Here is a 16,686-nt window from a genome sequence, read left to right on the forward strand (position 1 = left end):
TTGACATGTGCAAACTGTTACGGACACACTCACGGCACCTAGCATCAAGACCAACCAGGACAAATTGCAGCGCTTTCTGGGGACAGTTAATTATTATCGCCGTCATCTACCATGACTTCTGGATCTTGGCCCATTCCGAGTACCCCTGCTATGACTGACTCTTTCTCTGCCCTCAAAAACCTTCTTGCTGAGGCCTGCACCATCGCGCATCCTAATCCCAATGCGCAGATTTCCATCACCACAGACGCGAGCGATACTGCCATCGGCCCTGTCCTTAGCCAGACAGTCGATGGCCAAACTTTGCCTCTGCAGTTCTTATTGCACAAGCTCACCAATGCACAACAGAAATATTACCCATTTGAGAGGGAGTTTCTCGCAGTTATCAACCATTTTAAGATCGACGTTGAGGGATGCCCTTTCTATGTTTCAACAGACCACTACCCCTGGCTGCGGTCATATCAAACCCGCCAGCTGACCCGCCTCCTCGCCGTTTCCCATACATGAACTTCATATCTCAGTTCACCACCGATGTCAGACACTTAAAGAGTGCTAACAATATAGTTGCTGATTTCCTTTCACGAGTCAACGCCATTCATTCACTGTTAGACCTCTCTGACCTGCCTAGCCGCCAACCAGCTGATGAGGAGACACAAAACCTGATTTCAGATTCTGCCTCTTCACTACACTTCCGCAGCACCTTCCCTGGCATTTCTGGTGAGATCTGGTGCAACAACAGTACGGGCATGTTATGCCCTCTCATCCCAACCATGCTCCGTCAAGCTGTCTTCAACGCACTGCATAATTTAGCCAACCCTGGTGTTTGTGCATCCGCCATCCACTTCTCTGTAAGCCTTACTTGTGTGAACATGTAAATAAATGAACTCCTGATTATAAAGTGTTGTTTGGTGTATCTCACCCGAGCATCCACCTCACCATCTTTATTTGCATCTGCCCCCTTAAAATCCATTTCTTTATGTCTGGCTAATTACCATTAACATACATAAGTATAACCTGTATTTTCATAAAAGAGAAAGGTTGGCCCTCAGTTTTAAAGAATATAACACCAGATATAATTTTGTGCTTAGTTTTATATATGTAATTGATTTTCTAATTTATTTTGAATATTCCTAATTAGTATCTTTTGTTGTAGGGTGAAATCAGTAATTGTTTCATAACTTAAATTTTATTGTTGGCTTACAAACATATATAAATTCAGTAATAATGATAAACATTTGGAAAAAGAATCACTAGGATTCTTACAGTATTTATTTGGTTCTATTCGAAAACATGTTAGCAAAGCCATTCCTTAATTAATTCCAAAGTAATTACCAGATCTGTCAAAAGTATCATTTGAACAACTATATCTGTTAGTTTCATGAGTTAAACAAATAATTTGGCTTAACCCTTGCAGTAGAAGAAGCTGTTAAAAAAAAAAAAGAATTTCTCCATGTTTTCAGTTGATTGAATGAGATATGTTTTAATTGTAATTTCTGTACATGAAACATCAAACAATGTATACTTTCATTGCCTATTATTGTGATGATATATGAAGGCCTGATTTTTGGTCTCGAGACAGTCAGTCCACGTCCACGGTCAAGTTTCAGATGAGGAACCCATATTGGTTAGATCAACAACAATGCATCAACTTAACTGTGAAATAAGTGTAACACAATTAGGCCATGTGCTAAAACAGTCACAGTGTCTATTCAATAAATACTGTTTCATTCTGCAAGAACTGTGAACTGTGTGGTTAGATAGATAATCAACAGTGAACTGTGGTAGCAGTATGTTGACATATGCCTGCAAACTATTAATGAAGCTTATTGAAAGTTAAACAATACTGCACTGACCATATAACTGTGTATTATTGGGGGGCAGGGGTTGTGAACAGTGAAAGTAAAGAACTGTGAAACACAAATATGCACCTGCTGACTACATCATTTAAAGTAGTCAGTGTTGAACTTCCACCCACCATTTTTCAGCCAGTATAGCAACCCAGTATGTCAACACTGAGAACAATCAATGAAGAAATAAAGCAGGAGAACATCACACAGCCACTGTCATGAATTATGATGATGATGATGATGCATTGATGAGGACAACAGAAACACCCAGTCCCAAGGAAGATAAAATCCCCTACCTGGCCAGGAATAAATAAGGTCTTGATGTACCTATAACTGTTAATTTGCATTAAACTTTAATGTACTGGAGTTTTTTTCTCTTACGTAATTGTAAACCAGAGATCATTAATATAATACTTTCATACATGCAGTATTGGCATCTGATTTATATATCTGTCAGTTTGATTCTCCCTTTTTACTCAGGGACAATAAAACAAATTTCACAGTCTGTAACAGCAGTTTGTGAGATTACTCCACAGATTTTATAATGACCACTTACAATTAGAATTCCTTTTTAATTCTAACACAGTCAGAGCATATTTAGTTAGGCAGTAAGAAACACTGAATGTATTTATCCCACAAATGGGAAAGTCTGAGATGCCACAGGTGCCCTATAGAATGAGCAACATGCTTCTAAAAACACACTCTATAGTAGAAAATAAAGTTGAAGTTACCATAACAATTTGTAAGTAAGCTTTAAAAGAAGTGATAGAAAACTCCAAATGCATCTACTGCAAGCCAACCATCATATATATGTGTCAAGGAAAAGATTCAAGCATTCATTTCTGCCCTGCTGGGCATAAGTCTCTTGTAGATTTCACTCAATGTCTGGAACCTAAAGTTTTAGTTATTATAGGAACTTGAAAATATATTTTTTGCCAGTAACTGTACCATGTTATATATGATGTAGTATGACTGATACTGTGTGCAACATATTTTATTCCAACCAATAGCCAGTGCTGTACACCATCATGGCAGATAGTACCATTGTGGGTTGAATATCAATAAGGTGATATAACAATAGTAGATTGTAGTAAACTTCAACTGCAGTTAAACATTTGTTTATTAGGGAATATAGGAGACATAGTTTCTTTACCACCACATCAGTTTATCAGTTTTACTTTGATGTTATATGAAGCAGATTAATGCACAGGTAATTCATAAATAAAAGTAAAGTAATCCATATATAGTGACCTGTGACTACTTACAGGCCTGTTGAAGGCCTTTAGTTTTAGTAGCCATTTCAATTGAATTATAATTTCCCATGCTTTCAACATTACTATGCTGTTTTTTAAGACAGCTTTCTTGTGAACAATATGATCAGAATTGTTTGTATCATCATCTTCCCCATAAGAAAAATGTTATAAACACAATAACACATAGGTCTAACATGACATCTGATAATGATCTTCTCCAGGCGGCACTGACATATTTCACACATTTGTTCAAGACAGGTGAACAGTTGAGTCACTTGCTCCATCAGAGTGGTTGTTCTATCACTAACATCAGCTGACCTTGTGTCTAGCATTTTTGTGCACTTTACCACTATCTTACATTTATACAGAAAACATTTGCATAAAACAGAGCAACATATTCCAAACAAGAAAAACACAATGTACAATGTTTGAAACTAGACTCAACTACTTCATTTGCCTGGTCATCACACAGCAACACTCAATACACTCGTGAGCTGCATTACCATACCATCTACAAGTAGAACAAATTACAGGTACAAATTTAGTGCATGATTCATCAAGACCTGCTTAATTACAAATAGTACATCTCACTCGTACCAAATGTTATTATTTTACAATTTCCTCTGAATTATAATAAATTAACAGATTCCATAGGTTTCAAAAAAGTTGCCTCGGTTCTGAGAGTTCAGGAACCTGTGTAGAAAATTGGAATAGAGATGAACATAAAATCATTTCCACCCTTTTTATTGCTCATGAAAACCACATATTGCATGTTGTACCATCATCCAGCGAGACCTTCAGAGGTGGTGGTCCAGGTTGCTGTACACACCGATACCTCTAATACCCAGTAGTGCATCCTCTTGCATCAATGCATGCCTGTATTTGTTGTGGCATACTATCCACAACTTCAGGAAGGCACTGTTGCTCCAGATTGTCCCACTCTTCAATGATGATTCAGCATGGATCCCTCAGAGTAGTTGGTGGGTCATGTCATCCATAAACAGTCCTTTTCAATATATCCCAGGCATGTTCAATGGGGTTCATGTCTGGAGAATGTGCTGGCCATTCTAGTCGAGCGGTGTCGTTATCCTGAAGGAAGTCATTCACAAGATGTGCATGATGGGGACATGAATTATTGTCCATGAAGATGAATGCCTCACCAATATGGTTGCACTAGAGGTCAGAGTAAGGCATTCATGTATCATACAGTCATTCTCAAAACAGCAGGGAACCCCCACCTTGCTGCACTCACTGGACAGTGTATCTAAGGCGTTCACCCTAATCAGGTTGCTTCCAAACACGTCTCCAGTGATTGTCTGGTTGAAAGCATATGTGGCACTCATCAGCATGCTGCATGGTGTTGTGGTTGCAAAGATGGACCTTGCCACAGATGTCGGAAGTGAAGTTGCGCATGATGCAGCCTATTGCACACAGTTTGAGTCATAACACAACATCCTGTCACTGAACTAAAAGCATTATTCAACATGGTGGCATTGCTTTCAGGGTTCCTCCGAGCCATAATCCATAGGTAGCGGTCATCCCCTGCAATAGTAACCCTTGGGTGGCCTGAGCAAGGCATGTCATTAAGCGTTCCTGTTTCTCTGTATCTCCTCCATGACTGAACAACATCGCTTTGATTCACTCTGAGATGTCTGGACGCTCCCCTTGTTGAGAGTCCTTCCTGGCACAAAGTAACAAACACAGTTTTGACTGTCTAGGCATGGTTGAACTACAGACAAAATTAGTCACATACCTCCTTCCTGATGGAATAAATGGAAGTGATAGGCTGTCGGACCTCCTGCATGTAATAGGCACTGCTCATGTATAGTTGTTTACATCTTTGGGTGGGTTTGGTGACATCTCTGAACAATCAAAGGGACTGTGTCTGTGATAAAATATCCACAGCCAAAGTCTATCTTCAGGAGTAAAATGCTTTTTGATGTGTGTAGAACGCCAATCGGTATGCCTAGACTCTGCCATATCACACCAAAGAAAGAAAAAATGTTCTTGGTGCATACTGCATTGTGGTTATTTCTTCAATGTGCTGATCACTGCCTTCAAATTCCAATGCCAAATTCTCTGTTGCCAGCATCAAAGCGCACACTTCTGCACAAAATTACATAGGAACTGAGTGGAGACACCTCTGCATGAAGTCAGGATAGCTGTTGGCAACCTGTGAAGTGTCTTCAACACTAACAAAACATTATTAGAGGTCGATCATTTATTCACTGTGTTTACAAGTTGGTGGTCTCCTGCACCAGCCTCATCTGTTGCTCATTCAGCATTGTGTTGGCTTCTACCACACATCCATCCAGGTAGTTAAGCATCTACAAACCCAGGAGATGGTGTAAGTGACCATGGTGCTGCAGCAGGTGGCGAGTGAGGAAATGCAGTTGTTGCCTTGTACAAAGTGACCTTACACTGGTTTCTGGAGTGTTCTCAGTAACACTCCAAATTCTACAACAAACCTTGATGATCCATCTGTGATACCCTGGTGTTGGTAGTCGTGTGGTCAGTTGACCATCTCCCTGCTGACCTGGTAGAGTTTAGCACCCATAGATGCCAGAGTGTTGAGCAGGAACATGGACCCCATGTTAGGTGCTGGCAGCACTCTGTGATGTGGTGTTGTTGAAAGACACTTTCTCCTTCAGTAGATAGTAGACTGTGAGCAGCGTACAGTTGATGAGGCAAAGACCATTGTCTTGAATACATCTTCAACTAGTTGATAAATTGTTCTGGAGCATGTAGGACATAGATTCATGGCAATACCGAAATGGTGGAATTGAGTGCTATTACCGTGTATGCCATCGATGCCAGTGATTAGCTAACGAGAACTGTATAAAACTGGAGCATTTAAAGGGTGCTATTATGAGGCTATGACACAAGGCTTAGTTCAGTATGATCGTATGTGTCCTCCTTATTATGCCATATTCTCTTAACAGGTTGCTAACTGCTGTATCTGGTCCTTGCTACATGTACATCTGTAAGAAATAGAGTTTCTTGTAGCACGTCTTAGGAGCTAATGAATATGCTCGTCTCAATTCCCTTGGTTTCCTGTCACAGTCTTCTTTTTGCTGAATGTGTATTCTTACTTGGTGGAGAGTGTCATAATGTGTCAAAGATCTGATCCACTTGTGACATACTGGCATGCTGCCTGCATCAGCCTCTGTCTCTGGCTTAACTCGATATTGCTTCAGGTAATGTAAACGAGTTTGAATAAAAATTTATCATTTCCTACATCTTACTCTTCTGTGCTGTAACAATGTGCACACCTGTGCTTAACACATGTGACATATAAAACAATTATGCCAGGTAATTTAGCAATGGTAATACATTGGCTACATAATATCTAACAAATATTGTTTTGAAAGGTAAGAATTATGTACCACGTAATAACTTTTTGGGATTTAGTTTTAAAAGATGCAGCCAAAAATGGATTATAACACAATAACTGTAAGTAAGATCAGGAGTGCACACTTAACAGGCATGTGGGCAAGATTTGGGACCTGGAACAAAACCAAAGATTGCTGCTGCAAAAGATTTTGAGAATGCTGACAAGGATTTATGGTACATCTACATCTACATATATATTTATACTCCGCAAGCCACCCAACAGTCTGTGGCGGAGGGCACTTTACATGCCACTGTCACTACCTCCCTTTCCTGTTCCAGTCACGTATGGTTTGCAGGAAGAACAACTGCCGGAAAGCCTCCGTGCGGGCTCGAATCTCTCTAATTTTACATTCGTGACCTCCTCAGTAGGTATAAGTAGTGGGAAGCAATATATTCAATACCTCATCCAGAAACGCACCCTTTCGAAACTTAGACAGCAACGTACACCACGATGCAGAGCGGCTCTCTTGCAGAGTCAGATACTTGAGCTTGTTAAACATCTTCGTAACGCTATCACGCTTACCAAATAACCCTATGATGAAATGTGCCTCTCTTCTGTGTATCTTCTCTATCTCCTCCATCAACCCGACCTGGTACGGAACCCACACTGATGAGCAATACTCAACAATAGGTCAAACGAGTGTTTTGTAAGCCACCTCCTTTCTTGATGGACTACATTTTCTAAGGACTCTCCCAATGAATCTCAACCTGGTACCCGCCTTACCAACAATTAATTTTATATGATCATTCCACTTCAAATCATTCAGTGCACATCCTCCCAGATATTTTACAGAAGTAACTGCTACCATTGTTTGTTCCGCTATAATATAATCATACAATAAAGGATCCTTCTTTCTATGTATTCGCAATACATTACATTTGTCTATGTCAAGGGTCAGTTGCCACTCCCTGCACCAAGTGCCCATCTGCTGCATTTTGCTGCAATTTTCTAATGCTGCAATTCTCTGTATACTACAGCATCATCCGCGAAAAGCCGCATGGAACTTCCGACACTATCTACTACGTCATTTATATATATTGTGAAAAGCAATGGTCCCATAACACTCCCCTGTGGCATGCCAGAGGATACTTTAACTTCTGTAGACATCTCTCCATCGAGAACAACATGCTGTGTTCTGTTTGCTAAAAACTCTTGAATCCAGCCTCATAGATGGTCTGATATTCCGTAGGCTCTTACTTCGTTTATAAGGTGACGGTGCGGAACTGTATCGAATGTCTTCCGGAATTCAAGGAAAATGGCATCTACCTGGAAGCCTGCATCTAATATTTGCTGGGTCTCATTAACAAATAAAGCGAGTTGGGTGTCACACGATCGCTGTTTCCGGAATCCATGTTGATTCCTACGGAGTAGATTCTGGGTTTCCAGAAATGACATGATATATGAGCAAAAAACATGTTCTAAAATTCTACAACAGATCAACATCAGAGATATAGGTCTATAGTTTTGCGCATCTGCTCGATGACCCTTCTTCAAGACTGGGAACCTTACTTTCCACTAGAGACTTGCGGTACATGGCTGTTAGAAGGGGGACAAGTTCTTTTCCGTACTCTGTGTAGAATCGAATTGGTATCCCGTCAGGTCCAGTGGACTTTCCTCTGTTGAGTGATTTCAGTTGCTTTCCTATTCCTTCGACATTTATTTTGATGTCAGCCATTTTTTGTTTGTGTGAGGATGTAGAGAAGGAACTGCAGTGCGGTCTTCCTCTGTGAAACAGCTTTGGAAAAATGTGTTTAGTATATAGCTTTACATGTGTCATCCTCTGTTTCAATGCCATCATCATCCTGGAGTGTCTGGATATGCTGTTTCGGGCCACTTACTGATTTAGTGTAAGACCAGAACTTCCTAGGATTTTGTGTCAAGTTGGTACATAGAATTTTACTTTCGAATTCACAGAAGGCTTCACGCAAAGCCCTCCTTATGCTAACTTTGACATCGTTTAGCTTCTGTTTGTCTGAGAGGTTTTGGCTGCACTTAAACTTGCAGTGAAGCTCTCTTTGCTTTCTCAGTAGTTTCCTAACTTTATTGTTGAACCACGGTGGGTTTTTCCCGTCCCTCACAGTTTTACTTGGCACGTACCTGTCTAAAACGCATTTTACGATTGCCTTGAACTTTTTCCATAAACTCTCAACATTGTCAGTATCAGAACAGAAATTTTTGTTTTGATCTGTTAGGTACTCTGAAATCTGCTTTCTATTACTCTTGCTAAACAGGTAAACCTTCCTCCCTTTTTTTTTTATATTCCTATTTACTTCCATATTCAGGGATGCTGCAACAGCCTTATGATCACTGATTCCCTGTTCTGTGCATACAGACTCGAAAGGTTCAGGTCTGTTTGTTATCAGTAGGTCCAAGATGTTATTTCCATGAGTCGGTTCTTTGTTTAATTGCTCAAGGTAATTTTCAGATATTGCACTCAGTATAATGTCACTTGATGCTCTGTCCCTACCACCCGTCCTAAACGTCTGGGTGTCCCAGTCTATATCTGGTAAATTGAAATCTCCACCTAAGACTATAACATGCTGAGGAAATTTATGTGAAATGTATTCCAGATTTTCTCTCAGTTGTTCTTCCACTAAAGCTGATGAGTCGGGAGGTCGGTAAAAGGTGCCAATTATTAACCTAGCTCGGTTGTTGAGTGGTACTGTGCTCTTTTTGTATTTCCAAGGAGTTTAACTGATTGTAGAGAAAGTAATGTTTTGTTATACATTCATACATATTTCATTAACAACCATTGCACATGTTATACTTCCTTTCTATTTACATGAGGAACACTAAGATACTGCTGACTTTCACTATACCCTCCCTGCTTTTGCATTTGTCTATTCAAATGACTGACTATGTTCTCCCCTCCCCCATGCCCCCACCCTGTTCTCAAATTAAGAATGATGGAACACTGGGGGAAGTATTGTCTATGACAGATATTGGGTGTAATATTTCTTATTATGCTTTATAAATGTAAGCAAGGATCAAGCAGGCTACTACTGACAAAAAGTAAAACTAGTGTTTGTGATATTCCTGTTTTGGCAATTTGGAGACTTTTTAGCTTATTTATTTTTCAGTCGGTAAGCATTATCTAGCAATCAGTGTTATAGTTTTATATACATGAACATGTTTGTGATATTTGTTTGTGATATTCCTGTTTTGGCAATTTGGAGACTTTTTAGCTAATTTATTTTTCAGTCGGTAAGCATTATCTAGCAATCAGTATTATAGTTTTATATACATGAACATGTTTGGAATGCAAATGGCTGCTCAGCACAATTCCGCTGACTCCATCTTCAGGTTTCAGCTTCCCCACACATTTATTGTCTTGGCCACTGAGCTTGATGGCTCTGGAGACGTTAGGTGTAAATGAAATTGTTTATTTGTCCAAAATGGAAGTAGAAGTATGTTTGTTGGGAACTATGTTCACAGAAAATTGGGGAAATAAACAAAGCATACCCTTAGAATTAGAAAGAAATGCAACTTTAAGTTTCCTTTATGTCTCTCACCATTGTGTTGAGGAAAAGAGTCAATTATCTGTACCATAGGTGAGGGTACCTGACACTGTGTTGTATGAAGAAACTGAACTGAAGCTATTGGATAGGATTGTACCATATGTTGGTATTTGTTTCCCTCTCATACTTCCCTCTCATCATCACCAACAACATAAATATTGCATTAAAATGCTCCATGCAGCACTCATCTCATGATGTGCTCATAGAGTCCACAATGCCACATAAAGTTTTTATCTCTGAGATTCAGAGTGGATCTCAGTATCTAGTATACATCACATACCACATATGGATACCACAACATGAAGTGTACATTGCTTATGAAATGCTGTGTACTACATGTTAACAAGTTTTCTTTATTCTGATATGAGGGCAGAACTCACCTGAAACAGTTTGATTTAGTTGATGATGAGGAAAGTGTTGTGTGACTTTGTATTTTGTGTGGATTCCTGTCCAAGCTTTTATGATTATGGTTGTAGTGTGTTTCCTGAGTCACTAGGTAATTTCATGATTAGTTCGGTAATCAGACATTTTTCTATGCTATATTGGCAGATATTTCTCAATCCAAATAAATCATGTCTGCAAAGTCTGTGTCTATAATGGTAGAAGAATATTCACTTGTTTTTCCTCTTATTTATGTGGATATTTTGTGTACTTGATTTTCCTGTTCATTACATGTACACTGTGTGGGGACAGTGACCCATCATTACCAAGTGTGTGTATTTATGATTATGTACTATTTTAAAACTCTAGTTATTGTAATTATGAACATAAGATACTACAATTACAGTTGTAAATGTATGGTAAATTTTTGTATTAATGGTCCGGAATAACCCAAACTTACAGGGCATACACCTCTACAAGATCCTACCGCGATGTTCTGTATAACTCTGACATCATTGAAAACAGGCAACTAAGAGTTCTACCATACGAGCAAATTTTTGGTAATGTGGATGGAGTGTGGAACCTGAATTATGTTGAGGTATCATGTGTGCACAATCAAATGACTATTAGCCATTTCAAGTACATTATAACAATAATTTAACCACCTTTAATCACTTTTTCAGAAACCATGTGGTACATTTGTCCTATCAAATATTCGATTTATTTGGTTTGCTGATGAAAATGAAACAAACAATTTATCTGTGCCATTTCTGTGTGTTGAAAAAGTAAGTACATCAAGCACACTTATTAAAACAGCATAATAAAAAAGTTACTTTTAACTATAAGTCTTTCCAATACATGATTTGTTAATAATGAGGCAGTGTTATTGGGTTAAGAGTACTTAACTTTTATATACTAATTTTGTAGTTGTATAAACCTTACACAAAATACTGATTTGGAATTTTAACCTTCTTAATATTAAATGTTTCTCTGTGGAACGAAAACATAGTGTCAGGGAGCATATTTTGTTGCTTCCCTTAAGGTTTGGCACTTGGACCACTAACGATGTTGGAATACACAAGTGACTCATCAAAGATAATAAAAGACTTAATGTAAACTGTAATTCTTGCTCATACCATGAGCGTGGAGATGAAGAGCTTAAGTCATTATTCCAGATATAGTGAAAGAGGTATATAAATTAGAGGAAGGAAGACTAAATTTGGATTTTCTGTTGCTGACAGTTTGGTTACAGTTGCCTTAAGCAGTGTGGGGAAACTGTGAGAAACCCACGTCTGAATGGCCATATGATGAATTAAACAGCTCCCCCCCCCCCCAAAAAAACCCACTGTATCTTACCACTCACTTGATATTGATAAATGACCTAGTGGGAAACACGTATCTCTTGCAGTTAGTGCAGTGTCTATATTTGACCATGAGTGTATAGTTTGATGCAAATGTCTTTCAGACTTGCATGCATATGTGAAAGAACAGACACTGATGATCTATGGTCATATTAAATTATGAAATGTATTCACAAATCATGAATATTTTATTACACCAGCTGCATAGTTTACATGAAAAATTTATACCAGACTGGGAGTTGAACACGGATTTCTTGCTTATCATGAATAGTCACTTTAACCATTTTGGCTATCTGTGCATGCCTCTGAGAACTATCCAGATTAACATATGTCAGAGTGTCCACTTCCCAGAGTGCTCGCACACCATTTGTGTGATTCCTCCAGAAATTAAGTGATCATGAGGGATACTGAGTTAAGTCAATAAGTAAACGTTGTTTGTGATTGACCATTAGGACAGTGTACTGTATTAAATATATAATAGCTTTTGGACTAAGAGGAAGAGAGAGTGCTAAATTAATTTATTAAACTATAAGTCATAAAGATATTTTCCATATAATGAGCATGCAGCTCTACTGTATGGTTAAATGATGATGGTATTCTCATGGGTAAAATATTCCACAAGGAAAATAGTCCCCCATTTGGATCTCTGCGAGGAAACTACTCAGAAGGATGTCATCATCAGTTGAAACAAAATTGCTGTTCTACAGATCCGAGTGCGGAATTTTAGACCCTTTACTCAGGCACGTAGGTTAGAAAATTTAAAAAGGGAAATGGATAGGCTGAAGTTAGATATAGTGAGAATTAGTGAAGTTCAGGGGCAGGAGGAACAGGACTTCTGGTCAGGTGAATAAAGAGTTATAAATGCAAAGTCAAATGGGGATAATGCAGGAATGGGTTTAATAATGAATAAGAAAACAGGAATGTAAATAAGCTGCTATGAACAGCATAGTAAATGCATTATTGTAGCCAGTGTAGACATCAAGCCAATGCCTACCTCAGTAATACAAATTTATGTGCCAACAAGCTCCTCAGATGATGAAGAGATTGAAAAAATGTATGATTTGATAAAACAAATTATTCAGCTTGTTAAAGTAGACAAAAATGTAATTTGATGGAGAACTGGAATTTGGTAGTAGGAAAAATAAGAAAAAGAAAAATAGTAGGTGAATATTGACTGGAGGAAATGAATGAAAGAGGGAGATACCCGGTAGAGTTTTGCACAGAGCATAATTTAATCATTGCGAACACTTGGTGTAAGAATGATAAAACGAAGATTGTTTACATGAAAGAGACCTGGAGACATTGGAAGGTTTCAGATTGATCATATAATGGTTAGGCAGAGATTTAGGAACCAAATTTTAAATTACAAAACATTTACAGGGACAGATGTATACTCTGACTGCAATTTATTGGTTATGAACCATAGATTAAAACTGAAGAAATTACAAAAAGGAGATGGGACCTGGATAAATAGAAAGAACCAGAGGTTGTTGAGAGTTTCAGAGGGAGCATTAGTCAACAGATGACTAGAACAGAGGAAAAATACATTAGAAGACACATGTGAGTAGTTGTAAGAGATGAAATAGTGAAAGCAGCAGAGGATCAAATATCTAAAAAGACAAGACCTAATAGAAATCCTTGGGTAACACATGAGATATTTAATTTAGCTGATTAAAGGAGAAAATTTTAAAAATGCTGCTAATGAAGCAGATGAAAGGGAATACAAATGTTTAGAAAATGAGATTGACAGGAAGTGCAAAATGGCTAAGCAGGAATGACTAGAGGACAAATGTAAGGATTTAGAAACATATTTGACTTTGGGAAAGATACATACCCACCTGATGAAGATAAAGAGGCCTTTGGGGAAAAGAGGAGTAGCTGTACAAATATCAATGGCTCAGACTTTCCCAGTCTCAAGCAAACAAGGGAATGTTGAAAGGTGGAAGGATACAAGGGACATGAACTTGAAGGCAATTTTGCAGAAAAGAACTGGATGTAGATGAACATGAGATGGGGGATATGATACTATAAGAAGAATTTGACAGAGCTCTTAAAGATCTAGGTCAAAACAAGGCCCTAAGGGTAGATCATATTCTGTCAGAATTACTGACAGCCTTGATAGAGCCAGCTATGACGAAACAGAGAGAGATTAGATTAGATTAGGTTAGATTTCTTTCATTCCAATTGATCCATAGTGAGGAGGTCCTCCAGGATGTAGACCATGTCAGAAAAACAATAATACATTAGAAATATTTACAACTGAAACATATAAGCTCATGTACCTTGCACAGATGGAATAACTGTCATTTTTTTAATGAACACTATATGAAAGCATCATTTTACAAACACTCATTTACTAAGATCACATTAATGTACTGAATTTAATATTTAAAAAATGTTTTTATTTATGTATAAGGTAATAAACATATAATAGAACTACTACAATACATGTGTTACTTGAGGCTTTCCCGATGGACATGTTGTATATATGGCTCTCGGTCGAGACGTCGGATGTCATAGTGAAAACTCCACAATATCTTGTCAGTGCAACTGTCCGACATCTTCTGGTGCGATGAACACAGTGCTAAGGCAGGACCAGAGCCCCACATTTATAACAGTCTTAGGCAGGAAGTATGCATGCGTGGAGGCACCAAATTCGATGGCGAATAGCGACGATATCAACCGATAGCTGGAAGGACAGCAACGCCACCTACAGGATGAAGAACCACTGCTCTGCGCTGCCATCGGCCACCCCAGTGACCTCTGTCAGAAGGCGCAAGCACGGAGGCTGCCGCTGTTACTCTGCGCTGTCATCGGCCGCCCCAGCGAACTCTGTCGGAAGCCGCAAGCAAAAATGCGCTTCCACGTGGGGGCCTTGATTATCCTCCTGTTGTCAACAGAATATTTATGTTGCTGGCGAATCGTCATCCATCTTATGATCAATAGTACTCCTCTCTGCCCTAAGCGACTTCAATATGGCCAGTGCAGGATCCCAAGCTGTACTATGCTGAAAGCCCTTGTCTCTGTTTACAAGATTCATCGAGCTACATATTTCCACTGCTTCCTTAATAAAACTGTCCCAGTATGAGCTCGGTGATGTGAGAATTTTTGTATGTTGATAATTCATAGAATGGCCTGTACTGAGACAGCTTAGTACTGCTTGGGATCCAGCACTGGCCAAATTGAAGTTGCTTAGAGCAGACAGGAGTACTATTGGTCATAAGACAGATGTCGATTCGCCAGCAACATAAATATTCTGTTGGCAATGGGAGGATAATCAAGGCACTTACGTAGATGCGCATCTTTGCTTGCGGCTTCCGACAGAGGTTGCTGCAGCAGCCGATGACAGTGCAGAGCAGTGGCGGCAGCCTCCATGCATTCGCGGAAGTATTTGGTTCTTCATCCTGTAGGTGGTGTTGCTGTCCTTCCAGCTATCTGCTGATATTGTCGCTATTGACCATCGAATTTGGCGCCTCCATGCATGCACACTGTCTGCCTAAGAATGGAATAAATAGGGGGCTCTGGTCCTGCCTTAGCAGTGTGTTCATCACACCTGAAGATGTCGGCTAGTTGCGCTGACGAAATATTGTGGAGTTTTCACTATGACATCCGACGTCTCGCCCGAGAACCATATATACTAATACAATACTTATTTACAATGTACACATTATTGCACTGAAATGCAACATAAATATTCTGTAGAAGGAGTTGGTCACCAATAAATCCTTTAGGCTTCAAATTGAATTTCATTGGTTGTTGAGCTTTTTATGACTGCTGTCAAGTTATTGAAAATGTATGTTCCTGAATAATGCACACCTTTTTGTACAAGAGTAAGTGACTTTAAATCATTGTGAATATTATTCTTATTTCTAGTATTTATTCAATGAATTGAGCTTTTGGTTTGAAAAAGTGATATATTTTTAATGACAAATTTCATTAAGGAAGAAATATATTGCAATGCCATAGTTAGTATCCCTAGTTCCCTAAACAGCCTTCTGCAGGATGTTGTTGAGTTCACACCACATATAACTCTTATTGCACATTTTTGTACCCAGAAAACGCTAGTTTGGCTTGATGAATTACCCAAAAAATAATCCCCTTATAGAATGAATGTAAGCATAGTATGCCAGCTTTTTCATTTTTATATCCCCTATGTCTGACACAATTCACATTGGAAATAGTGATTTTTTAAGACGCTTCAGCAGTTCTGTGATGTGCTCCTCCCAGTTGAATTTATTATCAAGCTGCAATCCCAAGAATTTAACATTGTCCACTTCTGCTATCTGCTTGTCGTAGTACACCCCTTACAAGTTCTGAACTGCATGTAGTGTGTTTTTTCAAAGTTTAGTGACAAAGATTGGCTAGGAACCAGTGATCAATGTCCACAAATATTTTATTAGCTGATCTTTCTAAGACTATACTTGATTTGCTATTTATTGCAATGTTTGTGTCGTCTGCAAACAAAACGAACTTGGCACCTGGTAATGTTACTGATGAAAGGTCATTGATATCCACAAGAAAAAGGGCCCTAAGATGGCACCTTGTGGAACCCCACATTTAATTAGTTCCCAGTTGGATGATGCCTGATAGCTTAATACATGTCTCTTTTCTAATAATGCCCTTTGTTTCCTGCCAGAGATACAAGATTTGAACCATTTTGCAGCATTTCCTGTTACACCATAATATTCTAATTTACTTAAAAGGATATTGTGATTTATGCAGTCAAATAAATTTGACAGATCACAAAATATACCAATTGCCTCCAATTTATTGTCTAATGAATTAAGTACATTTCCACTGTAAGGGCAGATAGCCTTCTCAATATCAGAACCCTTTAGAAATCCAAACTGTGACTTTGACAGTATGTTATTTGTGATAAGATGGTTATAAAGCCCACTGTACATTACCTTTTCTAAAAATTTTGAGAACGCTGGA

The 16,686-nt window shown here is 38.7% G+C and overlaps 1 protein-coding gene across 1 annotated transcript in view; it reads left to right on the plus strand.

Annotated features, from left to right (window-relative positions):
- Positions 1-16,686, plus strand: part of LOC126298983 (Bardet-Biedl syndrome 5 protein homolog) — a 60,615-nt gene that overhangs the window by 28,113 nt on the left and 15,816 nt on the right. The window contains exons 5-6 of the mRNA XM_049990606.1: positions 10,853-10,988; positions 11,074-11,175. Coding sequence (XP_049846563.1) covers positions 10,853-10,988; positions 11,074-11,175 — 238 coding nt within the window. The remainder of the gene's footprint in view (positions 1-10,852; positions 10,989-11,073; positions 11,176-16,686) is intronic.

The sequence above is a fragment of the Schistocerca gregaria genome, chromosome X, assembly GCF_023897955.1.
Source record: "Schistocerca gregaria isolate iqSchGreg1 chromosome X, iqSchGreg1.2, whole genome shotgun sequence".
NCBI classification, from domain to species: domain Eukaryota; kingdom Metazoa; phylum Arthropoda; class Insecta; order Orthoptera; family Acrididae; genus Schistocerca; species Schistocerca gregaria.